General features: G+C 39.4%; 1 protein-coding gene across 1 annotated transcript in view; it reads left to right on the top strand.

The window, feature by feature from the left end:
- The window catches only part of LOC110956001 (thrombospondin type-1 domain-containing protein 7A), a 196253-nt gene that overhangs the window by 80613 nt on the left and 101164 nt on the right, over positions 1-14476 (top strand). The window contains exons 5-6 of the mRNA XM_022201220.2: positions 2700-2855; positions 5399-5602. Coding sequence (XP_022056912.1) covers positions 2700-2855; positions 5399-5602 — 360 coding nt within the window. The remainder of the gene's footprint in view (positions 1-2699; positions 2856-5398; positions 5603-14476) is intronic.

Raw genomic sequence — 14476 nt, forward strand, 5'->3', positions numbered from 1 at the left:
TGGAGAGAAAAGTCATAGAATATGTGTAAGTCTTTCAGGTGCCACAAGCCGTAGCTTTCCGTGTAGGGACAGCAGAATGCTTTCCCTGATGCTACAACAGATGGTACCGATTCAGTCTTTTGCTCTTTTCCAGCAGCTTCACATTAAAGTGATACAGTCTGCTTACATTAACAGGTGTTGATGGAAAACTGCGGTGTCATGAGTTGATTAGACACTATCTCCAGAGTGGTTATGCTGATTTGAGAAAAATTTACTTGGCATTACGTTTTCTGTTGAAACATTTTGTAAACCAGGACTGAAGATATCAGCTGTACTTCTGAAACTCAGTGTTAGTTTTACTTTCATGCCAGTTTCACTTTTTTTTTAATTGCCGTTTTAAAATATAGCCCAGAAAATTACCGCAGCTTCTGCAGGTTTCTCCTGTACGTATGTATGTACAGTAAAGGAAATGAGATTTTGAAGTGTCTGTCAGAATGTGCAGCTTCAGGCAAAGAGTTGAACCTTTCTGCTGAGTGAGCAGGACTCACTCTTTTCACAAGGACAACCTAGAAGTGTGGAACTGGCATACTGCACAATTGGCCTGCTTCTTCAAATTAGTAATTTGACATTATGGAAAGTACACTTGTTGGCTTTCTTGGTAAGAGTTAGATAATAAAGGCCAAATATGAAGCTACATACAATAGCTGATTAGTTTAGTTAAGCACACACCTGGAAATAGGGAGAAACAATGAGCCTGTCTCTGTCCTTTATCTCCAAGCTTACTAATTAACATGTTATATCTCTCATATCAATACAGCTTGCTATTATAACCCTTGATTTGTCAAATGAACAGGGTCTAACGAAGTAATTAGTGAACAAGGAGGACTTTTTCTCCTTCTCTTTAGTTGTCGTGCTGGGATAAGTAGTGTCGACGGTAGCTTCAGTAGTATCAATCTTGATATTTAAAGTCCTTCTCAGATAATTTATCGTAATTGTTTTTCCATGGAAATAATACATTCATTCCTCAACATGGCTTAGATGTAACTCTACACTGGTGCGTTCTTTGGAATATGTCGATCTGCAAAGTCCTCACCCCTCTTTACAATCACTCCTCTGCCACCCGAGCACACTAGCTCACCTACAACTTTTTTCAAACACCGTAAAACTGCTCTATGTTGAGCAAATTTAGATTAACTGTCGCAAAAAAAATGCCAATTAGGCTTGCTTCTATTAACTGCTTTGGAGTAAACAAACTAGGCTGCATCGTGTTTTTATGCTATTTTTTTGCCAAATACGCCAAAACCTCAAAGAAGAACAAAAAGCAAACTTTTAACCATCTAAGAGTGAAACATAAATGGAGATTAGTGTTCAATTGGGAAGTTGTAATTATTCATTGTCAACTGGTATCGGCCATTTTTCAAGCCATCTGGAGTCAAAGACAAGTTAATTACCCAGAACAGAAAAGCAGTGTTTTCTTCACATATATGTGCATTAACTCTTCACAAACCGCCACAACCAAGTGTAAAATCTTTCTTTTCACAGTTGTGAATGTTTTTTTTCCATTATCATCGTGTTTTCAATTGCGGTTTCTAATGTAATACTTTAAAAAAAAATACAGGAAAATACCGTATGAAAAGTTGACTAGTGGCAAGTTCACTTGTAATGTTGAGGTAATTCAACTATATACATGAGAACCGGAAACATATTCCAAAGAAAAATAATCATACAAAATCTCCATGATGCAAGTTTGTAGGATTAGTTCAGTGTAGAAATCCTGTTTACTGCTTATTTTGCTCAATAAAACACCATATAGACTTGTTAACAAGGAGAAAACATGATTTTCTTTTACTCTGCTCAAGAAAAAAAAAGATCTTTGGCAGGCTCATATCAAAAGTTCTCTTTTTCACCCGCTGTCTACACATTTCTCATCAATCTCCGCTCACTGTTGAAGAAAGACCCAAAAGGAGTAAAAGAACCTGCTGTTCACTGCTCTGGAAGATACAGTAGCACTGCTTTGAAATTCCACTGGCACCACCATAGATGCAAAATGTGTATGCATGAATGCATAAACTCAGGATCTTCCGGAACTCCACACATCAGATTTATTTATCATGGCACAGTTGGGCAGACATGTAAATGTGTATTCAACATAGTTGTCATAGAGCTGTGCCTTGCATTGTGATAGCATCTCTTCTTTCGAAGTTCCGCGGTGGGAGTTCAGACAGGCATACACTTACCAGCTGCATCATGTAAAGGGCTTTCTAAATCCAACATGGCACGATGAGGGAAAGTGCATGCCAAATTACACCTCATGGAATAAACATGAGCCAAGGCATTGTCACTGTTCTCTCACACCTTTGGTGTTGTATTGTTGCATCCTCTCTCCATGTCTCCGTTGAGAGTCAGTGGGCAGGGCTCCACTATGTTTTATGCCGCTAGCAAGGCGCTGCAGGAGATAATCATTGCTAATTTATCATTCTGACATGCTAACAGGGAGGCGATAAACAAAACAAAGGGGTAATAGTGTCTACATCACAGGCATGTTTTTTTGTTCTCTGAGTTCTCATCTACTCTATAGGGATTTTAATGCCAGAAATAAAAGTAAATAAACATTTTTGTATCCCTTGTTCCAGTTGATTGTAATGCTGGTAAAAATGCCTCACAATCAGGTCAGTTTTATGTGTAGCTTATTTTGTATTCCCTTTTGCACATCTGCACAGCCTCCCGTCCTGTGGAAAACAAGCTGTGTGAGGGTCCGATCCCTAACAGATCCCAGCTGTGCCAAATCCCCTGTCCCATCGACTGTGAGGTGTCGCCGTGGGGCGCCTGGGGACCGTGCACCTTCGAAAACTGTGACGATCAAGCTGCAAAGAAAGGTAAGAACGTGGTGCACATCACATTAAGGACAGACGGTGTTACTTCTTAAGCTTTATAATGATTTATCAAAGTCGGTTTGTTACATTGGTTTCAGACAATAACACCACTCCCCCTCCCATTTTTATTTTTTTCCATTATAATAGATGAGAAACATGCTGAAAGTAATTTGTCAGTCATCTGTTATCCTGTTGTCCTTCTGGCAATGAGATAAATTCTGACAGTTTCATTTTGTGCTGAAACAAAACAACCTCTTACTTCATTCCGTTTGTTGTTTCCAGTAATTATAATTTGACATTGCGACATTATTTTTTAAAAAGTGGTTGGTTTTCCATCCTAGTAAATGCTGCTTATACTCCATCAAACACTATATTTTTTATTTATAATTAATACTCTGTATAAAGACTATTATGGAGTCTGAATGCATTCTTAAACATGAAATCTTCCTTATGGTTGCAGTACATAATATTGTCATCATAGCTAATGTTATAAACATACAGCTGCAGAGGATAACACTGAATAGTTCATAACTGAATGGCTGTACTAGTATCAGGTCATCGTGCTGTAAATGCATACCAGGCATATCCTTTCTAGGTGCTGTGCTGCAGCCACATTGTCAGTAGAAAACTTACTTTTACGATATCAATACTCGGTGTTTTCATAGTTTGGGTAAAGTAAAATGTTCATGCAAAATACTGTCTTTGTGATATCTGTGAAAGAGCAGTTAAATAATCCACGTTTTGTTCACTGAAGCTGAAAGAGCCCATATTTTGCTTTTCTTTAAGTGTATTATCTAGCTGCTTTTCTGTGTATATACAAGTCTGAAAACCTATAGTACAGCTATTTTTCCCACAGAAAACTAATTTTTTTCGGCAGCACCATGTAACACATTTATGATGCCAACTCACCCTCAGACAAAGAATGAAGAGCGTCCTCATAGCGTGACATTATTTTCTCACTAGAGTCACTTCTGTTAGGCTCCATCTTTCTGCCCATACTTATAGATCTGAGATTACCTTGCTTTCGTCATCCCAGCTGACCAGTTACAGCAGACTGGGCTTTTTGAGGGTCACTACAGTGACAGGAGGTACAACGGAGGGTTTCAGACAGCAGGTGAAAAGGAATACTGCATCTATGTACATTGGTCAAATCAGCATAATTATGACAACAGATGTTGAGCTTTCCAATAGAGAGAGAGAGAGAGAGAGAGAGATAGATGGATAGTTCTGAGATTATATGTAATCAGCCTTACCTTGCTTTTGTCACACCAGAACATATATTTAATCACAAATCTGTCATTCTTAAGGTTCTGATGGAGTACTGAAAAGCATTTAATTGGATTTTAGTCATTTCCAGGTCTGACTAGTATAAAAAAAGAGAAAACAACAAAACAAAGGGAGATTGAAATAGATTTGTGTTCCCAGACTATTGCCCCGCCTCTGTTTTCTAAAGTTCCTAAAAATAAATTGATCATGCAAGTAGAGTGCTTTTCTTGGCACTTTGAGCAGGCAGCCAGCACAGGCAAAATGTTTACCACTGTGTTAGAAAGCACTCAATGTTATTGAAAGAAAGGCAAGAAGTATGGCAGGCTGTTGAAAGCGCACTCCTATTCAGAGCTTCCCCTTCATCTGTACGTCACTGCCTGCAAAATAGCTCTGCTCCCAGTGCCCTGTAACTGTTCCAAATCCTGACTTACATGACCAAATTAATTTAAGAGAAACGGCAGCAATATTTTTAGATTGCATATATGCTTATCTGAACATTTATGATGAATGCGCTGATGTAGTTAGAAAATCAAACAGTATTTTTTTGTGTAATGCCAAGCCTGTCCTTTCCGCATCTGTGAGTATACAAAATGCCCAGCCTTCCAAAAGAAGTAGTGTGCATGCTGGGAATACATAGATTAAAATCACTGTGCATGTGTGGAACCATGTGTTCATATGTGTCCATGGTCTCTGCAGCTGGACATATGCAGGTTTGCAAGGAAGTATAATCAAGGCTTTGGGAAAACATACCTGTATGGCTGCAGTTGTGTTGATTGTTTCCATAGACACTCTGAATGAACATCCCTGTACAGATGCTGTGAAAATGTATTTTTATCTGTATTTCAACTCATTTCTGTTTGTCTTTATAAAAGAGACCAAAACTCACAAATGGTTTTATTGTCTAATTTTATTTGTTCATTATGGTAAGGAAAAATAACAGGAGCATAGGCAGCAGGCTCTTCTTAGGGCAGAGACATTGTTATTTACTGCGTTAGCATTGCAGGTTGAAAAACGTGCTATTAAACGTGTCTGGGTTTGGTGTTAATTGGTATGTATGAGCTACAGTATCTAAAGCTGCAATGTTCTGACAGATTTTTGACCATATTATAGCATGCATTATCTGAATAAAACATACTTGTTAACAGTTGAATTTCATAACCATTTGTTTACATCATAAACATCTAGGTATTTGATGTGAACTGTGATCTGAAAAATGTACAGGGAATTTTGAAATATAAAATATGCACAAACCTGTCTCTATGCTATTTGCTGAACTGCAGGTTTCAAACTGAGGAAACGACAGATTACAAACGAGCCAACAGGAGGTCCAGGAAACTGTCCGCACCTGGTGGAGGCGGTGCCATGTGACGAGCCTAGTTGCTATGACTGGCAGCTGGTCAGTCTGGATCAGTGTATTCCTGAAGATGAGAAGCAGTGTGGACCTGGCACTCAGCTCCCACAGGTCCAATGTGTCAACAGCAATGGTGAGAGGAGGATTTAATCTCATTATTTAAGTAGATGAGGCTAATGGTGCTTCATGCCCCACAAATTTAAAAATTAAGTGCTTCATTTGTTGAAATTAAACTTGTTCTTCCTTAGAGACAGTGTTGGTGAACATTATCGAACAAAGTCCTAATGGCTACTTACTCACCCTCCACCTTCATTTGCGAGAAAGAAATGCAGGTCTGACCTTGCATGAAAAATCGTATATTTTCAAGGTCCCTTCTCCGCTGACCCTCCAACTGTAGTTGCACAAGACAGTACGTGAGGAGATTTCCATGGCAGAACTCCTGCTTCATCAACTTTGTGAAGAATTCTCTCCACACTCGTCTCCCCCGATTCCTCCTCCTTCTATCCCTGTTAAACCTCTCCTACTTTAACGCTTGCTTGATTCAGAGTTGGCACCTCTCTCACGCTGTCTCTCTCATTACTGTCTTCCTCTCTACACGCACAATTAAACCTTACTCGCACTAAATCAAATCAATCCTCCGTGGCCCTGAGTCATGGAGTATCTTGTGCCCTTTGCAGCTTCTGATTTTTACTGCTGCTCTTTATTACTGTAAATCTTTAATATGAGGGGCGGCAGCGTAGAGATGCTTGCCAGACATTCTTGCATTCAGATAGTGGACATATTTTGGACAAAACAGGATACACCACATTATCGATCTTGATCCAGTCACTTTTTCCGGGTGAGGTGTAGATTACACAGTGTTTATTGATTCAGCATGTAAAGTTAGACTGCGCTGCAGCTCGAGGAATCACATTCACTTCCAAATGTACTCAGTAAATCTTGGTTTATGATCCAGGGCAATGACTGTGTTCATGTTTTCCCCACTAGAGAACTCAAATTGTCCTTCCAACGTCTCCCACAAATCATGGTTCATGCATCAGCTGCAGGTATTTGGTAAGGTGTTTACTCCCTTCCTGTATTGCAGGAGTTGCACCAACTCTGCACAGTTCTTTCTCCCCCTGACTTTGGCTGATTGATCCCCCTCACATTCACTCCCTCATCTGATGAAAATTGATTTGTTCTGTTTGGATTTTCGCTCTGCTTTTCGCCTCAGAGATTTTTCACTGCAATGTCGGCTGTATCTTTCCTCCGAGTGTGTCCTGGTCATAAAAGAAAAGGCCACACAGCCAGGCCCCAGACAACAGGCCAAGGTCGATACAAATGTTATTGAAACTCGCTATTGATATTCCCCATGCTGACTGCCTGCCCACTTAGGCAGGGAGCTGTTTCTTCTCTGCATACTGAGTACGGAGCTCTGCCTCTCATAGTGGGTGTTCTGTTCATTCATGTTTTCTCGGTGTGATCCTTAAAACTGCTGGGGTCCCTTGTCACTTCTTATTTTCACGCCTTCTCAGTTCAGTCATGATTGGTTCACTGCATATCTGTCAAAGTGACATCTTAATGCGAAGTCAGGCCCAGTCTGAATCTTGAAGCTTCTCTTCTGCTTGAAATTTCAATTCAGTCATTGAGAGGTTTACATTTTCCTGGGTGTATGCATCACTTAAAGAAGAAAATGTGCTCCATTTGGTTCATGGCAGCACATGAAGAGACGCAGTCAAATGTGGGTTCATATAATCCACTTATGGTTGATAGTAGGAGTTCATCAATAAAACATGAATGATAGTGTAAAAATGTGGGATTCCCATGTGAATTTACGCTTTCCATGTTCAGTACCATTTTAGTATGGAGATGCGCAAGAGTGCTTCAATATAAATATTTTACAGCTAATCCATGTAAAAGGGTCATAATCGACTGCCATGTCAATGTGGAAAACGTAAGTGAACATTTTGGAATTATTTCTGCGATGAAGTGCGGTTTAGGTAAATGAAGGAATCTCGATAATCCAGAAATATCAGACGTGTTACTGGTAAGAATGCTGTTGACTATTCACCATTCTGTTTGCCATTCATGGATGCAGGTTGTGATTAAACATTATTTGCAAACAACGTGTTCTTCTGTTCTAATGAGTTTTCATTGCCTGAAGCAGCACAAATAGAAAAAAAAAGCACTGATATCATTTGCTTACTGATGCATCAAAGTACCCTCTACATGACTTCTGGGATCCAAGGTTTCCCAGCAGAACATTGCATTGTGATGACATGATCAGTATTATTCACTTCACCTGTCAGTGGTTTTAGTATTATACATTATTGTACATGACATTATTGAATTGTTGAACTCCATGCATCTTTTCTGTGCAGTTTTCTGTGGTAGCTGGTGAATGTGGAGCTGCAGTACTTGTATCTACATAGTTACGTAGTAATCTAGCAGCTGTCAGCCTATGAGTAATTCTGCTACACCAGTTTCTTTTAAGTTTGTTTTCACTTTTCTTTTACCTTTCCAATTTAGTAAAATGCCGAATAATTATATCTCGACTCACAGATGTCGGAATCAGAGTGCCCAAAGGACGTTTTCTTTTTTCATCAATTATTAAGGCATCAGCTTATTTAATATGAGGTAATGCTGCATACACAGTTCAATCCAGAAGCATTTTTGTTCTATTTAGTCAAAGTCTAGAAGCCCATCTAATTGTTGCATTTAATCTGCAGGAGATAATGGATAACTTACCTGCCTGTCTGACTTGTATGTATATTTCTTTAGGGTCAAAACTTTAGCCTTGGTCTGTTTCCATAATTAATAATGCCGTAGGGTCTTAGCCTTAATGTTTATATTAATTACAGCAAGTTCCATTTTTGTAATAATGTATGGACTTAGCTATATTATTACATTAGTTAAATTATTCTCTATAATGAATATTACTATGGGGTCTCACCCTGCACTTATAAATAGTATTTTCTATTGTTTTTGTAGGGGTTTATTCTCTAATATGTGAATTATTCAGGTAAACTCACACCATAAATAAAGCTATGGGATTTTTTTATAATGCCGGCCATAATGTTTTAACTGCAAAACACTTCGACGCAATGGCTGTTGTTTAAACATGCTGTATAAAGAAGTGGTGAGTTGTTGTAAATTTCTGCAAGGCTCTGTGAAGCTACATTTTACAGTTCCACCTAAACCTACATCTTGCACTGCTAAGCATGCCAGATGTTTGCATCCATTTGTGTATATGTGTGTCTATTGTCACTGTTTGTAGCCTCTATCCTCTTCCATATACAGCGCCCTCTATAATTTTTGGCATCCCTGGTTAAGATGTGTTGAAAACCTTAAAATAAATTCAATTTTTATTGCAGAAGCATACTCTCACACTGAAAATTGTTGCAAAATGTATTAGGAGCAGATTAGGTGCTGTTTTGTTGGCAAAAGGGGGTTGTACAAAGTGTTAGCATCAGGGGTGCTAATAATGGTGGCACACATGATTTGATGTAAAAGAATTGTTTCTTAATGTGTGATTTTCTCCCCACTGAATACATGCGCTTCAATTAAAGGTTGGATTTATCTCTTTTTCTCATTGTGGTCCTATATTATTTAAAAAAAAAAAGAATTTATTAGAAGCTAAAGAACACATCTTAACCAGGGGGGCCAATAATTATGGAGGACACTGTATCTGTGTATATACACACGTGGACAAAATTGTTGGTACCCCTCAGTTAAAGAAGGAAAAACCCACAATTCTCACTGAAATCACTTGAAACTCACAAAAGTAACAATAAATAAAAATTTATTGAAAATTAAATAATCAAAATCAGCCATCACTTTTGAATTGTTGATTAACATAATTATTTAAAAAAACAAACTAATGAAATAGGGCTGGACAAAAATGATGGTACCCATAACTTCATATTTTGTTGCACAACCTTTTGAGGCAATCACTGCAATTAAACGATTTCTGTATTTGTCAATGAGCGTTCTGCAGCTGTCAACAGGTATTTTGGCCCACTCCTCATGAGCAAACAGCTCCAGTTGTCTCAGGTTTGATGGTTGTCTTCTCCAAATGGCATGTTTCAGCTCCTTCCACATATGTTCAATGGGATTCAGATCTGGGCTCATAGAAGGCCACTTTAGAATAGTCCAACGCTTTTCTCTCAGCCATTCTTGGGTGTTTTTGGCTGTGTGTTTTGGATCGTCCTGTTGGAAGACCCATGACCTGCGACTGAGACCAAGCTTTCTGATGCTAGGCAGCACATTTCTCTCCAGAATGCCTTGATAGTCTTCAGATTTCATCGTACCTTGCACACTTTCAAGACACCCTGTGCCAGATGCAGCAAAGCAGCCCCAAAACATTACTGAGCCTCCTCCATGTTTCACCGTAGGGACAGTGTTCTTTTCTTCGTATGCTTGGTTTTTGAGTCTATGAACATAGAGTTGATGTGCCTTACCAAAAAGCTCCAGTTTGGTCTCATCTGTCCAAAGGACATTCTCCCAGAAGCTTTGTGGCTTGTCAACATGCATTTTTGCAAATTCCAGTCTGGCTTTTTTATGAGTTTTTTTCAGCAGTGGTGTCCTCCTTGGTCGTCTCCCATGAAGTCCACTTTGGCTCAAACAACGACGAATGGTGCGATCTGACACTGATGTACCTTGGCCTTGGAGTTCACCTTTAATTTCTTTGGAGGTTACTCTGGGCTCTTTGGATACAATTCGAACGATCCGTCTCTTCAATTTGTCATCAATTTTCCTCTTGCGGCCACGTCCAGGGAGGTTGGCTACTGTCCCGTGGGTCTTGAACTTCTGAATAATATGAGTCACTGTTGTCACAGGAACTTCAAGCTGTTTAGAGATGGTCTTATAGCCTTTACCTTTAAGATGTTTGTCTATCATTTTTTTTCCGATGTCCTGGGACAATTCTCTCCTTCGCTTTCTGTTGTCCATGTTCAGTGTGGTACACACCTTTTCACCAAACAGCAGGGTGACTACTTGTCTCCCTTTAAATAGGCAGACTGACTGATTATGAGTTTGGAAACACCTGTGATGTCAATTAAATGACACACCTGAGTTAATCATGTCACTCTGGTCAAATAGTTTTCAATCTTTTATAGAGGTACCATCATTTTTGTCCAGGCCTGTTTCATTAGTTTGTTTTTTAAATAATTATGTTAATCAACAATTCAAAAGTAATGGCTGTTTTTGATTATTTAATTTTCAATAAATTTTTATTTATTGTTACTTTTGTGAGTTTCAAGTGATTTCAGTGAGAATTGTGGGTTTTTCCTTCTTTAACTGAGGGGTACCAACAATTTTGTCCACGTGTGTAGATACCATCTGTCTGCATTGGAGGTTTGTTGTGTGCAAGTGCAGTTTGATGGTGTTTATCTTATATCAGTGCATATTGGTTTGGAATGGGATGGTTTACAGATGCAGTGTTACAGTCTGTGTGTTTTTAGACATAATGTACAGTGGTTCTAATGTGCTGCATGCTTCTCTCAGCCAAAGCTTGCTCTTGCGGATTAATCCTCTTGCTGTACTCACACTGTGAGAGGAGTGGCTTTTTGAGGAGATCTAAGGGGGGGAGGGGGGTTTTTTTTTCATTTGTATGCTGCCAGTTTGCTGTTGCTGGTTTCTATGATCTGGTTTCCCCTAGCTTTAATTTCTGTGTCCCATTGCAATATTTTTTGCATTCCCCTGATTCATATGTCGTTGTGTCTGTTCCAGTCCTGTTAGCGTACACTGCCAGTTTAGAGAAATGCTTTGGGTCTATATTTGTATAATTAGTTTAGTTTTTTTTAGCTGTTCTTGGTCTCAATGCCCTCTTTGCCCTCCATCATCTGTTCCTCTCTTCCCCATTACCACCCCAACTAGTTAATTCAGATCGACCCAGAGTTTGGTTGTGTCAGTTTTTTCCTGTTTAAAGGGAGTTCACACTTTTGCCAAGTGCTTGCTCGTGAGTTGAGTATTTGTGGTTTAATCTGTGGTGAGAAAGATTTATCTGTCTGTGCTGTAACTGTTTGAACCCCTGGTGCTTTAATCAGATATGACAGATGTGTTACTAGTACACTGCAGGAGTCAACAAGTCAGTTCTCTGCACATGCACAATGCTGCGTGTAGTTAGTGGTACACCCATTATAAACTACTGTGCCAGAGCCATAATCATAACAAGCAAAGCATAGACATGGCTGCAACCACTAATACAGCAACAGCAATGTCATCCCCTGGCTGCAGACATAATCACTGTGACAGCCTGTCCCAATCAGCCTCAGCAGTGGCTAGTAAGAAAGCTGGAGGGATACACTCCTCTATTTGTCTTTCAAAATGCAGTGGTGCAGACGGTGGCCACAGCCATCGGCAGGCTAATGCTTAATGCATAGAACTGTATCATAATGCAGCTCTGTCTCTCTCTGTGGGTCAGATTTTGTGTAGGAACACAAAACGTATTGTGCCCACCCACCTCCATAGAAATGTGACAAGAGACCCAAACCAGACAGTATGTTTTTGTTTCTTTGTTTTATTAGAATAAGAATGATGCTTAAACTACAGCATGTATTATTAACAATGCATATTGTATTAGTAAGCTTATTATACACTGCAGTCGCACATTCTAATTTTTTGTTGCACCGCCTTTTGCTTTGAAAGCGGCACTCATTCGCTGTGGCATCGTTTCGATAAGCTTCTGCAATGTCACAGTATTTATTTCTGTCCAGAGTTGCATTAATTTTCTGCCAAGGTCTCATATTGATGATGGGAAGGTCGGACCACTGCACAAAGTCTTCTCCAGAACATCCCAAAGATTCTCATTGAGGCTGAGGTCTGGACTCTGTGGAGGCCAGTCCATGCTCCCTGAACCACTCATTCACAATGTGAGCCCCATTAATCTGGGCATTGTCATCTTGGAACATGGTCGTGCCATCAGGGAAGAGAAACTCCAGTGATGGAAAGACCTGGTCATTCAGTATATTCTGATATCAGCTGACCTCATTCTTTGGGAACATAACACTGCTAAACCTTACCAACCCCAGATCATAACCCTAACCCCCACAAGCTTGTAGACACTAGCCATGATGAGTGCATCTCTTCATCCGCCTCTCTTCTTACCCTGATGGACTCATCACGTTGGAACAAGGTACATCTGGACTCATCAGACCACATGGTCGACCACATTTCTTCCTCAGAGATGATGGTTCTTCACTATCCTCCCAGGTTGTAATAATGGGTTGGACATTCTTACCCTGATTTTAGTCATTTCAAAAATCTCCTTAATTGTTTTCTTTGCTTGATTTAGGCCAATAATTTGACCCTTCTGAAACAGATCAACATCAACAACCACAGGATATGTCTTCCAACATTTTTGTTTGCTCTTCTTTGGACAGGCAGTATGTCCTCTTTATGTAAAATCTTAAAGCAAAAAGTAACTACAACTCTCAATTAAATGTAGTGGAGTGGAAGTAGGCAGAGTAGGCTACAGCAGCCATTACAAGCAGAAATATATAAGTGAAGTACAGAAACCCAAAAATTCCAAGCTACTAATATATAGTACTTGATTAAATCTACTTTGTTTTAACTGTATGTTATAAATTATCACTTTGTCTAGTTTCCATAATACACACATGAAACAGTCAAAGAATGCCAAGTTGATAGTTGTGCCAATCGGGAGAATATACTTCCCAAGTTGTCCTCAAGAGAAGAGGCATCTTAAGAAAACAAGCACGTCTCCACTATTTAAAATGGGCTGCCTGCTTGACATTGTGCCATCAATTAAGACACACAGCTGTTCATTTCTCAGCTGCTCCAGTCGTCTCTGTGCTGAGATGTAGTTTGAAGCTGATAATATCATTCTTGTAATAAATCTTTGCATCTTAAAATGTATTTTTATTTGCCATGTTACTACACAGACTATCCCATCGCTGGCAAGCCAACTTTTAGAACACAATCAGGAAACAATGTTTGTAGTACAGGGTGGACATTGAGACACACTCAAAAACATAGTCATGGATGTGGTATTGACATTGACAAAAGCAACATGTTTCAGTCAGCGCTTCATCAGGCTCATTTGTTCCCTTTTTACGTGCTCAGATGTTCTCCATCTTCAGAGTTTTAGGTTCTGTATTATTTTTTGGCTTTCATGAACTTCACAAATGTGCCAAATAGTCAATGTGTAAGATGCCAGGATTACACTAGAGTAAATACACTCAACAAAAATATAAACACAACACTTTTGTTTTTGCTCCCATTTTTATGAGATAAACTCAAAGATCTAAAACTTTTTCCACATACACAATATCACCATTTCTGTTAAATATTGTTCACAAATCTGTCTAAATCTGTGACAGTGAGCACTTCTCCTTTGCTGAGATAATCCATCCCACCTCACAAGTGTTCCATATCAAGATGCTGATTAGTGCACAGGTGTGCCTTAGACTGCCCACAATACAAAAGTGTGGCGTTTATATTTTTGTTGAGTGTAGGTACATAATGAATTAAAAAGGCCGCTGTTTACTGCACCTCAGTTATACAAACAGCTGGTGTGATTCATGACAGAGGTGATACTAATGGGGATATCTTGGAAGTATTGGTTTTTTTTTTAAAGATAAAGGTACAAGGGTGACTTTCTGTCTGTGATAAATGACAATAATTCCAAACTGTTGTAATTTCATAATTCAAAACTTGGATGATAATACTTGCCCCTCTCAAGCACACCAGCCCACCTATGACTCTGCTCCAAGTACTCTATGCAACACAAGAACAAGTTGTGTAATTAGAATAATTTAGCCATACATATTCAACCCAGGGCTGCACAGTGGATTGGCGGTTTGCACTGCCCCCTTGCAGCAAGAAGATCCCCAGTTTACATCCCGGGATCCTTCTGCATGGAGTTTGCATGTTCTTCCAGTGCATGCATGTGGTGTTTTCCAGGCACTCCGGCTTCCTCCCACAGTCCGAAAAACATGCTGAGGTTAATTGATCATTCTAAATTGTCCATAAGTGTGAATGTGATTGTTTGTCTCTATATGAAGCC

Source organism: Acanthochromis polyacanthus, chromosome 12 (assembly GCF_021347895.1).
Source record: "Acanthochromis polyacanthus isolate Apoly-LR-REF ecotype Palm Island chromosome 12, KAUST_Apoly_ChrSc, whole genome shotgun sequence".
In the NCBI taxonomy this organism is placed as follows: Eukaryota; Metazoa; Chordata; class Actinopteri; family Pomacentridae; genus Acanthochromis; species Acanthochromis polyacanthus.